General features: G+C 41.9%; 2 protein-coding genes across 2 annotated transcripts; both read left to right on the forward strand.

The window, feature by feature from the left end:
- Window positions 1-4,177: 4,177 nt before the first annotated feature.
- On the forward strand, window positions 4,178-5,363 carry LOC141608212 (putative mitochondrial protein AtMg00860). Its single transcript, XM_074427575.1, has 3 exons — window positions 4,178-4,240; window positions 4,741-5,046; window positions 5,250-5,363. The coding sequence occupies exons 1-3, from the start codon at window positions 4,178-4,180 to the stop codon at window positions 5,361-5,363; spliced, it is 483 nt and encodes a 160-aa protein (XP_074283676.1).
- Window positions 5,364-5,442: 79 nt separating this feature from the next.
- Window positions 5,443-6,890, forward strand: LOC141608213 (uncharacterized). Its single transcript, XM_074427576.1, has 3 exons — window positions 5,443-5,799; window positions 5,883-6,004; window positions 6,398-6,890. Exons 1-3 carry the CDS (start codon window positions 5,443-5,445, stop codon window positions 6,888-6,890), a joined length of 972 nt encoding a protein of 323 aa, XP_074283677.1.
- Window positions 6,891-17,543: the final 10,653 nt, after the last annotated feature.

Genomic DNA, 17,543 nt, shown 5'->3' on the forward strand with positions numbered 1-17,543 from the left:
GAAATCAATTATGACACTAGCATGAATTAAGATAGATAGACTTAGAACCCAAAGCACACCGTCCCGTGGATCGACCTCAACTTAACCACTAACTAGTTGTTTGTTGAGAAATATAAATGTGTTTAATAGAGTGAACAACGACTCGCTTCTACCATCACTATGCTCTAAGATATTTTCCTTATAATATTAAAAGACTTTCCTAGAACCTTCCTACTTCTCCTACCAATTTATATAAATATCAACCCTATACCTCGCAATCATAATTATTCTTCTTCAAAAACTCAAATACAATTGTGAGGCCAGCTTTTGTGAGACAGCCTTAAGACGGAGTTTTCACCTTGTGATAATTAATTGTGGTAAGTTATCTAATCACCTAATATCAATTATTTACGTTTCAACCTTGACCCGTATTTTGGCATTGACCGTGAGGGCCGTTGACCGGGTCGTGGCTGTTTGAGCGGCTGGTTGACCACCGTCGGTTGGCCGTGTGATTGGGGGAGTGTTTGTGTTGTTTTTGCAGGATTGTTTTGGGTAGTTTGCATATTAAATTCTTTAATAAGATTAGTTAATAATTATACATAAATTAATTGATTGTTTAGGTGGTGAATTTGTTGAGGAAGCTTTTTGATTGTTTGATTGCTTGTGAAGATTTGCTAAAAGGTAGGTTAACAACTCAACTATACTATATTGGTAATTGGAGAATTGTTGAAAGATGGATTATTGTTGTAATTGTTGTCCTAAGCATATCCTCGTAATTGTTGTCTTGAGCATATTGATATCATTGTTGTCTTATAATCATATTATTGTCTTGTTGGTTGGTTCTCTGTTGTTGGTTGGTTTTGTGAAAGAGAATTGGCAATGCTATGAGATTGTTTGGTCGGTTAGGCACGGGATTGAGCCATGGTCCTGTACGGTTACGGTCGGTCAGGCACGGGGATGTGCAAGTGTCGTGGTCCTATACGAATTATGGTAGGCCAGGCACGGTGGTGTTGGGAGTGGCCGTGGACCTAAGTAGTACACCGTGTAGTGTCGTGTGTGGCGTGTTCGGTTGATGCGTGCGGTGGGTTCCACGGTTGAGCCGTGTGCGTGTGTGCGACGGTCTTGGTTTGAGCTTTTATCGTTTGGTATTGTTATTGTTGTTTAGTTATCCTACTCAACCTCGCGGTTGACTGTGTATTCATGAATACCTGTGATGAACCAAATATTGGGGAGCATATTGATTTCAGGCTAGCATGTGAGATGTGATGGATGCTTAAAAGGGGAGCTTGGGACGAGATCACTTGAGTCTAGAGATCGGCTTAATTCATTCAGACACTAGTTATTTTATTTCCGCTACAGTTGTTTTAAAAACGTACTTTATAATAATCATTTATCTCGCTGGAATTTTGTAATAAAGTCTTTTGAGGCACTTAAATAATATATCGTCTTAAACTACTTTGGTATTGTTTGTCTTTTATACTTACTACCTCAGGCAACTGAGATGGTGGCACCTTTATTTTTTTGGGAATGTCTTGCTAAAGGCTCTGAAATAAATGGGGGTGTTACAAAGTGGTATTAGACAGAACGTTCCTAAAGCCTAAACAAATGAATTTAATGAACTTAGGATGAGTCTAATAAAATGAACCCGGGGTAGAAACTGTTAAGGAGCCCATTTTCAAGGTTAGGGAGACGTCCTTGATCTGGCCCTTCTTAGTTTTGAGCCGGTCACCTCGAGGAAGGTTAAAGAGATAAAAGGGTAGTTACCGTGGATGTTTTACCTTAAGGGTCTAATTGTGTCCTAAAGTTACGAGAAGTACTAATTTTATTTGCAGGATGAGAACAAAAGGTAAGAAATTTTGAGACGGATAGAGGTAAGAGGCGTGTGGCCTATGTGATGGGTAAGAGGCGTGTGGCCTATGTGATGGCAGTATGGTGATTGAAAATTTATTTTGAGCCTGTTTAATTCATGGCATGATTACACCTGGAAATTTCTTGACATATCATAATATTATGAAACGGGAAATATGAATCAAGGATGATTGCATCGTTATGTGAATTGGTTGTACATATGTGAACTATATGTCGAGTAAAGTTTCATGTCTAGAGATATGTGGTATGTGTTGCCCTGAACCTTTAGGCATAGAATTATGAGATTGAATTAAAAACTAAGCATGTATCAAAATAATTAATTTGTGAAAAAGAAAAAGAGGAAGGTCGTGGGGCCGTGAATGCCGTGAGTCACCGTGGTTGGTTGGGCAAGACCAGCTCGATCAATCACACATTCTTTTGTATGCAGGACTTTTATCTTCCATCTTATACCCTAAAACTTCTTTAGAACGGAAACTTATGTTTCTTATTATCTTATTAGAACCCAAATGGCACCCAAGAGAGCTACGCCCACAGCTATGACTCAGGAAGAGATCAATAGGCTCATTGCAACCAATGATGCTTTGACTGCTACTTTACAATCAAAGACTGCGACGAAGGACCCTGCTAAGATGAGTGCTGCTATTGCTCATCATAATCCGATGAAGTATGATGGACTTAGTGAACCGTCATTGCTGGGAGATTGGTGTAGGGAGTTTGACAATCTCTTCTAAGTATTATACTTTCCTGAGGAAATGCAAGTAGATCAAGTTGCTCACTATTTAAAAGGAAAGGTTGGGTTGTGGTGGAACCGCAACAAAGCAGTAATTAGGGAGGCATGGAAAGAGAGTGAGGAACCGTTTGTCTCATGGAGAGGTTTTAAGGATACCTTGGCATGGGCACATTCGTACCTGAGCATGTTAGGAGTAAGATGAGGTTGGAGTTTGATTTATTTAAGATGACAGAGGAAATGACTATAGAAGATTATCATAACAGATTCATGGAGTTACCTGAGTATGTGTCGGACTTGAATTATGGAGAGGAGGTGTTGGCTTTGAGGTTTGAGAAAGGTTTAGCTACGCGTATCAAAAAGAGATTAGCAGCTGGAGAGCCAAGTACCGTAGAAGAGGTGTACCAAAGAGCAGGTTATGCTCAAAGAATTCATGACATGGTAAAGGAGGAGAAGAAACACGAGGGTGAAAAGAGGAAGGTGGAGACTGGTAGTGAAGGGGCTGGAGGAAACAAGAAGCAGAATGTCAATCAATATCGTTCATTTTCTGCCGGTGGAGCCGTGAGTGGAGACCGTTTCGGCCGTGGTAGAGTGACAAGCGGAGTAAGTGGTGCGAAGAGGTCACAGTGTTATGGATGTGGTAGGTTTGGTCATAAAATTTTCGAGTGTCGAACCACTGCGAGAAGGAATAGCATGAATAATATGAATTGAGGTTTTGGTAGAGGTAATTTTAATGGTTTTAAGACACCAGCGCCTAGCTATGGAAGTAATCGTTTTAATGGATCCTGGAATAACCAAAGGAACTATAACAATAGCAAAAAATTTCAGAATCGCGTCAACATTAATCAAGGCAATGGAAATGGAGGGAACCAGAATAGCACCGGGAATCAAGGAGTGGTGTCGGCATCAACTGTGCAAGGAGGCGTGAAAAACAGTGGCAATTTGTTCATGATAAGGAAAGAGGCAGCTGAGGGAGATGCTCATGTGGTTTCGGGTACTTTTCTAACCAACTCTAAAGCTTCTTATGTTTTATTTGATTCGGGAGCGACCCGTTCATTTATATCAAGTGACCATGTTAAGGTGTTGGGATTAGTTGACCCAGTAGTAATAAAAGATGAAGTAACAATACCTTCTGGGGAGTTGATATCTTGTACCCATGCATATAAAAATGTAGATATTCTTATCGGCGAAGTTTTGTTTTCTATGGACTTAATAGAATTTCCATTGGATGGTTTCGAGTTTATTTTGGGGATGGATTGGTTGAGTAAGAATAGAGCTTTTATAGATTGTCATCAAAAGAAAGTATCTCTAAAAGGACCGAAGGGAGTAAGAGTGTCTTATAGAGGATTTATAGTAAGATCAAAGGTGAGACTTATATCAACAGTTACCCTGAAGTCGTGTTTGAGGAAGGGAGGAGAGTTGATCTTATGTCACGTAAAGGACATGCGTGAGACAGCGAAGGGCGCAAATGAGATACCAGTGGTGAGTGAGTTTCAGGATGTGTTCCCAGAAGAAATTCCAGGTTTACCTCCAAACAGAGAGGTGGATTTTAATATTGAGTTGAAACCAGGGACATGACCTATTTCTAAAGCACCTTACTGAATGGGACCTAAGGAGTTAGAGGAGTTGAAGAAGCAGTTGGAGGAGCTGCTAGAAAAGGGATATGTAAGGCCAAGTGTGTCACCCTGGGGAGCATCAGTGTTATTTATTAAGAAGAAGGATGGGAGCATGAGATTGTGTATAGATTACAGGGAGTTGAATAAGGTGACGATTAAGAATAGATACCCTTTGCCTCAAATTGATGATTTATTTGATCAGTTGAGTGGAGTTGGAGTTTTCTCTAAGATTGACTTGAGGTCGGGTTATCATCAGTTGAGAGTTAAGGAAGAGGATGTATCTAAGACTTCTTTTAGGACGAGGTATGGACACTATGAGTTTGTAGTTATGCCTTTTGGTTTGACTAATGAACCTGCAGTATTTATGGATTTGATGAATAGAGTGTTTAGTCCTTACCTTGATCAGTTTGTCGTTGTCTTTATTGACGATATATTGGTGTACTCTAAGGATAGAGAGGAGTATGAGAAGCATTTGAGGATTGTGTTACAGATTTTAAGGGAGAATGGTTGTATGCTAAGTTGAGTAAATGTGAATTTTGGTTGGATAAGGTAGCATTTCTGGGTCATGTGGTGTCAAAGGAGGGAGTGTCAGTTGATCCAGGAAAGATTGAGGCAGTGTCTAATTGGGAGAGACCGAAAAATGTGGCATATGTAAGAAGTTTTCTGGGGTTAGCTGGCTACTACAGGAGGTTTGTGAAAGATTTTGTTAAGATAGCCAAGCCTTTGACAGCTTTGACGAGGAAAGACAACAGGTTTACGTGGGATGAGATTTATGAGACGGCTTTTCTAACTTTAAAGGAGCGCTTAACCACAGCTCCTATCTTAGCTTTACCTGAAGGAAGTAAGGATTTCGAGGTATATACGGATGCTTCAAAAAATGGATTAGGATGTGTGTTGATGCAACGAGGGAAAGTGATAGCCTATGCTTCGAGACAGTTGAAACCTTATAAGGAGAATTATCCAACTCACGATCTGGAGCTAGGGTGGTCGTGTTTGCTCTTAAGTTGTGGAGGCATTATTTATAAAGAGCTACTTTTAAGGTGTTTTCTGATCATAAGGGTCTTAAGTATATTTACACTCAAAAAGAGCTTAATATGAGACAAAGGAGGTGGATAGAAATTGGAGACTATGATATGGAGATAGTTTACCATGAGGGGAAGGCTAATGTGTAGCGGATGCTTTGAGTAGGAAGTCGGTTCATGCTTTATGTTTAGCTATATCGCGGATTAAGTTGCAAGATGATTAAAGAAAATGGGAATTTGTGTGATAAGAACAAGGGATTCAGTTGGGGATTTGACGGTTGAACCGGAGTTGTACGCTGAGGTCAGAGCGAAGCAGAAAGGAGATCCGAAATTGGAGAAGTGGCGTGCGGCTGTGGAGGAGGGCGTGCCGTCGCGGTTTGTCGTCGGAATAGATGGTGGTTTAAGATTTGGTGGAAGGTGGTGTGTACCTGATGATGAGGACTTGAAGAGAAAGATTTTGACTAAAGCATATTCTACACCATATTCTGTGCATCCTGGAGGAGATAAGTTGTATAAAGATTTGAAGAAAACGTTTTGGTGGCCCGGGATGAAAAAGGAGGTTGCTGAGTTTGTTTCTAGATGTTTGGTTTGCCAAAGTCTCTGGATGTGCCTGAATGGAAGTGGGAAAGTATTTCTATGGATTTTATTGTTGGTTTGCCTCGTATTCAGAAAGGGAATAATATGATTTGGGTGATAGTGGATCGTTTGACTAAGACAGCACACTTTATTCCTATGAAAGACACATGGAGCAAGGCTGAATTGGCTAAAGCATATGGTAAGAATATCGTGAGGTAACACGGAATTCCCAAGGATATTGTTTCTAATCGTGATTCAAGGTTTATTTCTAAGTTATGGCAAGAGTTGCAAGAGTGTATGGGGACGACTTTGAAAATGAGTACTGCATTTCATCCAGCTACAGATGGACAGACTGAGAGGACTATTCAGACTCTAGAGGACATGTTAAGAGCTTGTGTCTTGGAGTTTGGAGGATCATGGGAAGAGAGGTTGGACTTAATATAATTTTCTTATAATAACAGTTATCATGCTAGTATTGGCATGGCACCTTTTGAAGCTTTGTATGGAAGGAGGTGTAAGAGTCCAGTTTGTTGGGACGACGTCACTGATGTCGTGACACTGGGGCCAGAGTTGATTTAGCAGATGGTTGAGCAAGTACATGTAATTAGACAGAAGATGAGAGCTGCACAAGATCGGCAGAAGAGTTATGCAGACTTGAAAAGAAGTGAGATTGAGTTTGCTGTAGGAGACAAAGTGTTATTGAAAGTATCACCAATGAAGGGTGTGATGCAGTTTGGTAAGAGAGGAAAGCTGAGTCAGAATTACATTGGACCTTATGAGATTTTAGACAGGGTTGGTGAAGTGGCATATCGTCTTGCACTACCACCAGCTTTGGCAAAAGTACATAATATTTTTCCTGTTTCACAGTTGAGGAAATATGTGAGTGATCTAACTCATGTGTTAGCAGGTGAGACAGTTGAGATGGATGATAATTTGTCTTATGAGGAAGTGGCTAAGGAGATTTTGGACAGAAAAGTGAGAAAGACTAGAAATAGTGAGATTTCCTTGGTGAAAGTTTTAGGGTCTAATCATAATATAGAGGAAGCTACTTGGGAAGTTGAAGCTGAGATGAGGGAGAAGTATCCTCATTTGTTTGCGTAAGGTGTGTTGGTTACGAGGATGTAACCTTTTTCTTTCGGGGGTAGAATATCACACCGCGTTGGTTTTGCGTTGATTTTGGTCATTTATGATAATAATATAGATAAGCTTGTGTATCGTTTATCGTTGTGGTTGTTTGGTTCGAGTAGTGTGGTGTGGTGAACTTCGGGACGAAGTTCTTTTTAAGGAGGGAAGACTGTAATACTCCGTATTTTTAATTAATAATTAATAATTAATATCTATAAGTGAATAAATAATAAATAATAAGTTGTTATCCTAAAATAAAAGAAGCAAAATAAAATAAAATAAAAGGGATAAAACGGACCGGGTTGGACCGTGAGCTAACACGGTTTGGACCGTGTATGGGGTGACGGGTTGGAGGAATTTCAGGGAAGGTAGTATTTAGTTTGGGTGTTACCTATGCTCTAAAATATTTTCGTTATTTTGATATTAAAAGGACTATCCTAGAACCTTCCTACTTCTCCTATCAATTTATATAAATATTAACCCTATACCTCGCAATCATAATTATTCTTCTTCAAAAACTCAAATACAATTGTGAGGAGAGCTTTTGTGAGACAACCTTCAGACGGAGTTCTCACCTTGCGATAATTAATTGCGGTAAGTTATCTAATCACCTAATATCAATTATTTACGTTTCAACCTTGACCCGAATTTTGGCATTGACCGTGAGGGTTGTTGACCTGGCCGTGGCTGTTTGACCGGCGGGTTGACCACCGTCGGTTGGCCGTGTGATTGGGGGTGTGTTTGTGTCGTTTTTGCGGGATTGTTTTGGGTAGTTTGCATCTTAAATTCATTAATAAGATTAGTTAATAATTATACATAAATTAATTGATTGTTTAGGTGGTGAATTTGTGGAGGAAGCTTTTTGATTGTTTGATTGCTTGTGAAGATTTTCTAAAAGGTAGGTTAACTACTCAACTATACTATATTGGTAATTGGAGAATTGTTGAAAGATGGATTATTTTTGTAATTGTTGTCGTGAGCATATCGTCGTAATTGTTGTCTTAAGCATATTGATATCATTGTTGTCTTATGATCATATTATTGTCTTGTTGGTTGGTTCTCTGTTGTTGGTTGGTTTTGTGAAAGAGAATTGGCAATGCTATGAGATTATTTGGTCGGTCAGGCACGGGATTGAGCTGTGGTCCTGTACGGTTATGGTCGGTCAGGCACGGAAATGTGCAAGTGTCAGGGTCCTGTAAGATTTATGGTAGGCCAGGCACGGTGGTGTTGGGAGTGGTCGTGGACCTGAGCAGTACACCTTGTAGTGTCGTGTGTGGCGTGTTCGGTTGATGCGTGCAGTGGGTTCCATGGTTGAGTCCTTTGCGTGTGTGTGTGTGACGGTCTTGGTTTGAGCTTTTATCGTATGGTATTGTTATTGTTGTTTAGTTATCCTACTCAACCTCGCGGTTGACTGTGTATTCGTGAACACTAGTGATGAACCAAATATTGGGGAGCAGATTGATTTCAGGTTAGCATGTGAGATGTGCTGGATGCTTAAAGGGGGAGCTTGGGTCAAGATCACTTGAGTCTAGAGATCGCCTTAATTCATTCAGACACTAGTTATTTTATTTGCGCTGCAGTTGTTTTAAAAACGTACTTTGTAATAATCATTTATCTCGCTGGAATTTTGTAATAAAGTCTTTTAAGGCACTTAAATAATATATCGTCTTAAAGTACTTTGGTATTGTTTGTCTTTTATACTTACTACCTCGGGCAATTGAGATGGTGGCACCTTTATTTATTTGGGAATGTCTTGCTAAAGGCTCTTAAATAAATGGGGGTGTTACAAAGTTCATGATCCATTTCTAGAGGACCTTGTGGGAGCTGTTGAAAACATGGCTCCTATTTAGCATTTCCCACCACCCTCAAACTGATGGGCAAACAGAGATAACGAACAAGACACTAGGAAGGATCCTAAGGTGCACAGTAGCTAAATCTCTCAAGGATTGGGACCTCAAGCTAGCTCCTACTGAATTTGCCTTCAATAGGTCACCATCCACAAGCACTGAAAAGTCCCTAATTGAAGTGGTCTATGGTTCTAATCCTCTAATGTCAACTGATTTGGCACCTATCAAGTGAAACCAAGCCAGCTCTGATACCAAGAAAAGGGTAGATTAGATGATACAAATCCATGCCCAAGTCAAGAAACAGATTAAGAAGTCCAATGAGGCATCCAAGGCTAGGTCCAAGCATCCTAAGCAGGCCAAAAGCATTGAGTCAGGAGATATTGTGTGGCTCCATCCGAGGAAGGGTTCCCTGAAAAGAGGAAGAACAAACTCATGTCTAGAGCAGATGCTCCCTTTGAGATACTTGAGAAAATTTGGTCAAATGCATATAAGGTTAACCTGCTTGGGGAGTATGGAGTCCATGGTACCTTCAACATTAGTGATATAAGTCCTTTCTATGAAGAAAATGAGGATGAAATGGTAGAGGATTTGAGGGCAAATCCTTTTCAAGAAGGGGGGATTGCAATAGGAGCCACTAACTTGTCCAACCAAAGCCTAATACGAGTACTTTAGAAAGTTTAGAACAACTTTGTGTAGGATTTTCATGGCCAATTCCAAATGGTCTAAGATTTAGCTTAAGGAAGACTTTTGTTGCTCAAGGAAAGGAGCCAGATTTAGATATCCTGAGTAGTCACTTTCTCCTTTCCTCTTTTTGCCAGAAAGCTCAAGGCACTTATAAAAGACGGTCCTTAGCTTCATACCACATCTAATGAGCACACATACAAGGCCCTACAAAGTCCAAGCTTCTCTTAATGAGCCTGAAGCTAGCCAACAAAACAGAAGTTGGTTTATGGTTGATCACTTTTCAGTTTATTGTTGTTTTCTCAAATGTGTAAGATATGTAACTGTTTTTCTTGTACTCTTTTTTAAGCCAATTATGGCCCTTAGATTGTTACTTTGGACGAATAAGATGTAAACTCTTGGTCTATATAAACCAAGGAGCCAAATTATAACAGTCAGATTATGTTGAATGAAAATTAAAACTTTGTTTCTCTAAAATCTACTATTTTCTGTGTGCTTGAGTAAACCCTCTTTGCTTAGTGTTGGAGGCTTGAGTACAGTTGTTGTCATTTGTTGTGTGTTAGGATAAATCGCTAATATTAGTCATTGGATGTGTGCTTGGCTAATATATATCCCGGTTACATTGCTTAGTTCTTGTTCTAAATTACAACATTCCTTTCCCTTGTTAGCCTATTTTAACTATGAACATTATAAGCTTTGTGTTTTAGTTCAGTATGGGGGGGCATGGTAGCAGTCGGGGTTGGAGCAAGGTCGGCTCCATGCTCCGGGGCTTGCGGCTCACCTAAGGGGAAGAGAAGGTTGTCAGGGATGGTGTAGGTCTGGGGTGGGTTGGCGTAGCCATCACGATATATGTTGTGCCTATCAAGCATCTCCGTAGGTGGTAGGTTTTCCTCATCGGGCAAGACCATCCACAAGTTTCCCTTAACCTTCTAAATTTACTTGCCATCATTCCATTTGTTGATCCATTTGAGCTTATCCTACAAATACGTTTTCCCAAATGCCAAGACTTACTCAGTCATTGCCTTTTCCCCCTCCCTTTAATCAAAATTAGCCACACACTTAGCCAGTTGGGTCACAATCGCCCCGCAATCCAAACTAACGGTAGGAGAGGTAGCCATCTTATCCAAACTATGACAAACTAAGCCCAGGGGACTAAAATGGAAACTCTTCTTCTTATGAGGATTAAGGTAGGAAACGAGCAAGAGAACCTCATGAGAGTTAAGTTTACTTGGGTCCCATCTTCTGCACAACAAATAACTCAGAGAATGCAAAAATATCCTCAAAGTGACGTGTTGCACATCATTGGTCGCCATAGCACTCATATTTACATCCCCTCGCCCGGTAAACAAGGGAACATACTTAGTGGCCTTAAGGTAAGAGGGTACATCTACTAGGTATTTCCTCCCGCTCTAGCTCGCTTCATCATCCTCCTCATCATTCTCACTCTCCTCCACTGCCGGCTCCAAACCCAAATATACGGCTATTTGGTCTTAGGTGAAGGTATACTCCTCACTTACCACCCTAAACTAGATGCTCTTCTCACTCCGGTCCCAAGAAAAGGAAAAGAATTCTAGGGTCAATCCCCTATAAGACAACTCCTTCAAAGTATACAAGCCGCCAAAACCCCATTTTTGGAAAATATCCCTCACATTTCGGTGAACACCAAGGCTCTTCAAGATAGTATAAGACATACACCTAGTAGGGTTCATAGGGAGGTCCTCTAGGTCGACAAAATTACTTCTTTGGTTCATGTTCCGAAAAAGGTCATGAGGACTCCCGGAAACGGCGAGTCGAAGTGGCGCGGCTTGGTTGCTTCGGGTCCTTATGTTCCTTCCTTGCCGTGATATCCTAAAGGGAACGATTTAGGACAAAATATAAACAATAAACAACACTCTTTTGGATAACCCTAGGTTTACAAATTGAAAATGAGATTTTGAATATTTTGATTGTAAAATAGTTGAAAATTAAAGGGGTTTAGGTGTTTTTTTTTTGGTGAAATGTTAGAATTTCCATTAAGCACAAACAAGCTATTACAAACTATTACAATTTTGACAACATAGCAAATTTTTAGTCCACAACAGGGACACTTACAAAGAGATACAAAGCAATTCCAGCCAAACTAACGATCTCATATCCATATCTTGCTTAATTTTTGCTTTTAGTTTGGCTTTGACAATACTTCTAACTTGCTCCATGATACATGCCATTTGTATAGTCTTTTTAGCCTATTTTAGCACGCATTTCTATGCATTCTTGTACTGTTTATATAGTATTTTGCCCCCAAATTGGCTACTTTGGTTCGTTTTGTTCGTTTTGTAGAAATGAACGCGAAAGTAGTGGAATCGTACCATTTTTTGTCCTTTTTGCATGCATTTTGAGGAGACGAGATTTTTTGGAGTGAGTTCCTGCATTGGGATGCGTGAAGGCACGGTTTACGAGGCAGTCGGGCACGAGTCGAAGCTGATTTGAAGGAAGAACATTCGATCTAGTGGTTTTATTACTCGATCGAATGGTTTCTACATCATTGGTTGATCGATCGAGCACTTTTATACTCGATCAAGAAGTGCTGGAAAGAGAGGTTACTCGATCGAGTAACTATTCTACTCGATCGAGTAGATATTCTGGAGTTTTGCTCGATCGAGTGGATTTATTCTATTCGATCGAGTGGTATGGTCTGGCGTGGGCTTTAATTAGCCCGTAAGCTTGTTTTAGCTTTTGGACTTAGTTTATTTTCTATTTAAATGCAACTTTACTAGGTCATTAGCTATCTTATCATCTATTAATTTAGCTTTCACAGAAAAAACATTACGTTGCTTTTCCCTTCTCTACTGTAACTTTATTTTCGGGGTTATTTCACTCGGATTTGTATGTTCTTTACGCCGGATTCTCACGATTGTAATCTCTTTCTCCTTTATTAATAATAATCTTTATTTCATTTGCTTTAATTGTTCGTTTTGCTTTATTTAATTTCTGCCCTAATTCACTTTTATGCAATTTAATTATTGTTTTAATATGTTGAATGCTGGTTATTTATCTACTGTTAGTTTTGATAGTATTAATAGCAATATGAGTAGCTAAATCTAATTCATGTTGGGATTAGGGGATCTACGGTAGAAATGTGATGATGAAGTAAATAGGTTAGATGAATTAATTGTGAGATTCTGTCACCATAGCAATATTGCTGATGAACAGTGTTCTAGCGAAGAAAAGGAGCTGACGGCTAAGAAAATACTCGATCGACTAGTTTCTGGGGGTCGATCGAGTAAAAATGCTGAAGAAAGTGCTCGATCGAGTGGAATTTCTCCTCGAACGAGTGAACAGGAAAAAGGAACTGCTCGATCGAGTGAAATTTCTGCTTGATCGAGTGACTCTATTGAAGAAACTACTCGATTGAATGGGATTTTTGGTCGATCGAGTAGTATGGATAAGGAACAGCTTGATCGAGAGCCTGCTAGTGCTCGATCGAGTGAGAAATCGCCTGAAAGACCTCGTTCGAGAGGAAAGAAGCGTCCGAAGGATTTGGGGCTTGATCCGGCTGACACGTTGGAAGAGAGGAACAAGGGACTCGAGATACCCATCACGGTTCCCTTCCTGAGGCGTTTGCAAAGTACTAAAGCTAATCAACAATTCGGCAAATTTGCCGAAATCCTGAGAAGCTTGCAGGTAACTGTGCCATTAGCTGAACTGCTGACACGGGTACCCTCTTACCTTAAATTTATGAAAGAAATTTTATCGCGTAAGAGGCACATTAATGATCATGAGACGGTAGCTTTGACCGAGGTAGGGACAGCCCTAGTTCAGAATAAGTTACCTCCCAAATAGTCAGACCCGGGTAGTTTCTCAATTCCGTGTCATATTGGTACCCATTTGATTGATAACGCGTTATGCGATCTAGGCGCTAGCGTGAGTGTCTTATCGTTGTCTCTGGCTAAGAGACTTGGTTTGACAAAGTTTAATTGCACAAACATGACTGTTCAGATGGCCGACCGTAGCATATCACGGCCACTAGGTGTAATAGAAGACATACCTGTTAAGATTGGGAGGTTCTTTATTCCCGTTGACTTTTTTGTACTTGACATCCCCGAAGATGCCCATACTCCTATTATTTTAGGGAGACCATTTTTATTCACTGCCCGTGCAGTAATAGATGTCGGGGGCAAGACATTGACTTTTCAGGTTGGGGACAAGGAGTTGATATTCCATCAGTCTAAGTTCCGGAGGGCTCCCATGCAAGCTCAGCCTTGCAATGCCCTCTCTTTTGTTAACCCTATTATTGACATTCCAAATGAAAATTTGGAGCATTGTGCTGCTATTGTGACCCCTCCGCCTCAGGTTGAGAGCAAAAAGGAGGAAAGTTCGTCTGTTTTCCTTGCTGCAGGTACAGATGAAAATAATGCAGGAGCTGTCAAGGGGTGTTGTGCAATTAATGTCAGTCAAGGTGGGAGTGACAGTGTTAAAGCCGGTGAGAAAGGAGCAAGGGTGAGAAAAGTTCGCGCATATGTGGATGTCAACTATTCTCCTCCTAACGATTCAAGTTCAAGCTCATGCAAGCTGATGAGGACAATCAATGTTGCTGAGATGACGTCCTTCAGTCAGGAGCCCTCCAAGGGACTACTGAATTGCCTTGGGAAGTGAGCGGGGAAATGCCCCGTGTACCAATTTTTAAAAACAATTTTTAAATTTTTCGTTGAACTTTTTTTATTGCTTTTAATTAGGACAATTAGAATTTAGATAATCTTTAGCATAGATTAGAGACTATAGACTGTTACTTTGCGTATTTGGTATTTTGGGATACTTTTGCGAATGTTTCTATGCAGGTTTGGGGAATTTTACGCAAATGCAAAGGAAGAATGACGAATTCAAGAGCTTACACGAGGAAAAAAGCTCGATCGAGTACTTTTTGTACTCGATCGAGTGAATGTGTTCGATCGAGTGATTCTATTGTAGTCGATCGAGTAAAGCTGAAAAGGAGAGTTCTCGATCGAGTAAATTTGTACTCGATCGAGTAGATGTATCTACAAAGTCCTCGGTTGAGCAGTTTTAAACCACTCGATCGAGTGAAATGGGAAATGACACGCAGGGAGTTTTCTTTAACTTCCCTATTTTTGTTTCTTATTTCATTTTTACCCCACAAATTTTCGACACCCTTCCTATTTTGCGACAAAAACACCCCAAATCCCCCATATTTCTTGCCCATTTGCCAAATCCGTCACCTACATTTTGCTCTTTGTTAATTAATCGTTCAAAGCCCTCTGTTTTCCCCTTGATCTGTGCTGTTTTACACGGTTTATTAGTGGGATTAGGGTTTGCGGTTTTTCGATCAAAAACCCGCCATTTTTGCTTGTTGTTTGAAGATTAATTGCAATTTGTAGGTTCATTCTCATCAAGTAAGTATCTCCTACACCTCTTTGCATTTTAATTTCACTAATTTCGCATTTTTGTGAGGTGAATTAGGATTAGGGTTCGAAATCCCTTGTTTAGTCGAGTTTTTCGACTATGACTGTGCTTGTTTGCCCTATTTAGCTTACTTGATGCTTAATCCCGTCTCCTCACTGATTTTTGCATGTTTAATTCGAATTTAGCAAGAAATTTGTGTTTAGGGGTTTTTACAGTCGAAATTTTCGACTGAAACTTGGTCTGTGCTGCTGCCATTTGCTTAATTTCGCCTATGTTGTTGCTTAATTGGCTGTCATTGATGCCTGCTACCCCGCCCCTATCGCTGTTTATCCGCTGTAATTCGAATTTTTGAGGAAAGTTGGAAATCTATGTGCTGAAGGTCGAATTTTTCGACTGGTTAGGGGAATTTTCATGCCGTTTTCATGCTGATTTTCATGCTGTTTAGCTGCTATTTTCTTATCAATTCCCCTGCCATATTTATTCAGGATGGATTCTAGCTTGATGCCTTCGTCGAACTCTTCTGCCAGTCCGTCTTCGTCTCTATCTGAGACGGTAGTCCCTGCTGTTACTACCGTCTCCGCACCGGCCAACACTTCTGTGTCCTTAGTTTCAGCCGCCGGTACTGTCTTTACGCCAGCTAGCACTGCTGTTAGCCCTGTTTCGGCTGCCACTTCAGCCACAGCCACCACCACTGTTAGCACTGCTGCTAGTCTTTCTTCCTCAGTGGTGGTCACAGCAGCCACAACCTCTACTTCACCATGGTGAGCACACCTGTGGCGGACTCACCAGCAGTTGCAGCTGCTTTTCAGGCGGCTCTAGTTCCTCGCACCGTCACTGCACGGGCTTCTACTTCGGGTTCTAGAGGTCGGGGCCGAGGGCGTGGACGTGCTCGTGCTACACCAGCTTCTGCCACTTCTAATTCTGCTGCTCCTGGTGGCACGGTTACCATCCGAGGGGACAACTCCCTCGACTCCCACCCTGAGTACCCACAGGTAATCTTCGTTAACGGTGTACATCGTAAAAGGTTTTATAACCTTGTTGGCTGTGAGTTTTTACCTACCCGGTTCTTTGATAAACCGGCACTTGAGAGACTCGGCTTCTACGAGTCAGTTTGTGAGCTTTTACGGGGCACGGGGATGGCCAGACTCATTACTATGAGTGGCCACACCTTTCTGGAGTTGAGTCTTGAGTTCCTCAGCTCCTTCCCCTTCTCCTCCGGGGCACACGTCGCTGCCCCCACTAGTTCTTCTGTGTCTTTCCGGTTGTTTAACCGGACTTTTTTGATGACTTTGGGGGAGTTTGGTAGCAGACATGGACTTTCCTCTACGGGCGACACTGCCGCCCCTAGGAGGGTCGTTCGTTAGCTTTGGCGGACCCTGGCCCAGACCACCTTTCCTGAGCGAAAGCTCGCACAGGTCCACCTTCCCCCTGCCCGTTACTTTCTTAGACTGATGGGGAGCACCATTTTTGGCCGAAAGGAGCCAAACAACATCAACAACAACGAGCTCTCCATCTTAGGTGGTTACCTGAACATTGACTGCGAGGGTCCTTTTACCCTCAACATCGCCTATCTGACTGCCCAGTACTTCCAGGCCTAGAGGGAGAAGGTCACGGGATCTATTGCCTGCGGTGGCATGGCCACCATTCTTGCCCGTTCCCTTTTCCCTGTCTGGCCTCGTGACTTACCGTACCTCCTGGGAGAGAGGTATTTGAGCCTGGCTGCCATGCACTCTCAGCATTGGCTGACTACAGACTTCCAGACATGGAAGATAGACGGTTCCCTGTCTGTGGACTTACCTTGCACCACTGTCCCCCGTCTAGCCCCTTTGCCTACTGTTGCACGGGGCGCCCGACTGCCACCTCTACCTGACTACCACCTTTCACTCTGACCACATACTACTTTACCCACCTCCAAGAAGCAGCGTAGACTTGAGACTGGAGAGGGGTCCACAACTTCTGGGAGCAGCCAGCCTTCCACGGCCACTCCTACACCTACCCCGAGCCCTACCTCCACTCCTACGTCTGCACCCGCCGACCAGACACAGACACAGCCGGTTCTACCGGCTAATTTTGTACCTCCACCACCCTTTGAGGCGTCCTTGGTCATGGACCAAGGGCGTTGTGACGGTTTGTTAGTTGAGATTGTAGAGAGACAGGCTCGTATGGAGAGGGACTTAGCTTTGACTTTGTTCCCTCTATACGAGTACCACTTGAGTCGACACCGTCCGATCCCAGAGGGTTGGTCACACCCTTTCTTTTACCGGTACCCAGCTGAGGGGTACCCGGAGTCTGTTGAGGAGGACGAGGAGGAGGACGAGGACCTGGCGGTGGTAGCGGAGAGAGCTCGAGCTGAGCAAAGGAGGAGGAGAGAGCGGGAGGTGGACTCGGACTTCACAGTGAGGGTGGAGGACGTGCGCGACAGCGACGAGGAGGCTGACGAGTAGCTACTGGTCTACTCACTTTCCCAGTTTTCTGGCTGGTTTGGGGAAGTTCGTGTTTTGTATGTACATCTCACTCTTTTATTTTTGTCTCCTTTTTATTTTTATTTTTATTTTTTTTATTCTTTATTGGTTGTATATTCCCGTTCCCCTGTATATATCTGATGGTGTATGCTGGAGGACAACGAGGGCGTTGTCCATTTTGGTTTGGGGAGGGTATTGCATCCTTTTGAGTCTGCATTTGCATTTATTTTGCATTCACGTTT

This window comes from Silene latifolia, chromosome 10, assembly GCF_048544455.1.
Source record: "Silene latifolia isolate original U9 population chromosome 10, ASM4854445v1, whole genome shotgun sequence".
In the NCBI taxonomy this organism is placed as follows: domain Eukaryota; kingdom Viridiplantae; phylum Streptophyta; class Magnoliopsida; order Caryophyllales; family Caryophyllaceae; genus Silene; species Silene latifolia.

Coding starts and splice junctions, on each gene's coding strand:
- LOC141608212 (XM_074427575.1), top strand. CDS start 4,178: ATGGGACCTAAGGAGTTAGAGGAGTTGAAGAAGCAGTTGGAGGAGCTG. Junction 4,241..4,740: donor AGCTGCTAGAAAAGGGATAT/GTAAGGCCAAGT, acceptor TGGTTGGATAAG/GTAGCATTTCTGGGTCATGT. Junction 5,047..5,249: donor AAGGAAGTAAGGATTTCGAG/GTATATACGGAT, acceptor TCTGATCATAAG/GGTCTTAAGTATATTTACAC.
- LOC141608213 (XM_074427576.1), top strand. CDS start 5,443: ATGGGAATTTGTGTGATAAGAACAAGGGATTCAGTTGGGGATTTGACG. Junction 5,800..5,882: donor AGTTTGTTTCTAGATGTTTG/GTTTGCCAAAGT, acceptor CCTCGTATTCAG/AAAGGGAATAATATGATTTG. Junction 6,005..6,397: donor TATGGTAAGAATATCGTGAG/GTAACACGGAAT, acceptor ACATGTAATTAG/ACAGAAGATGAGAGCTGCAC.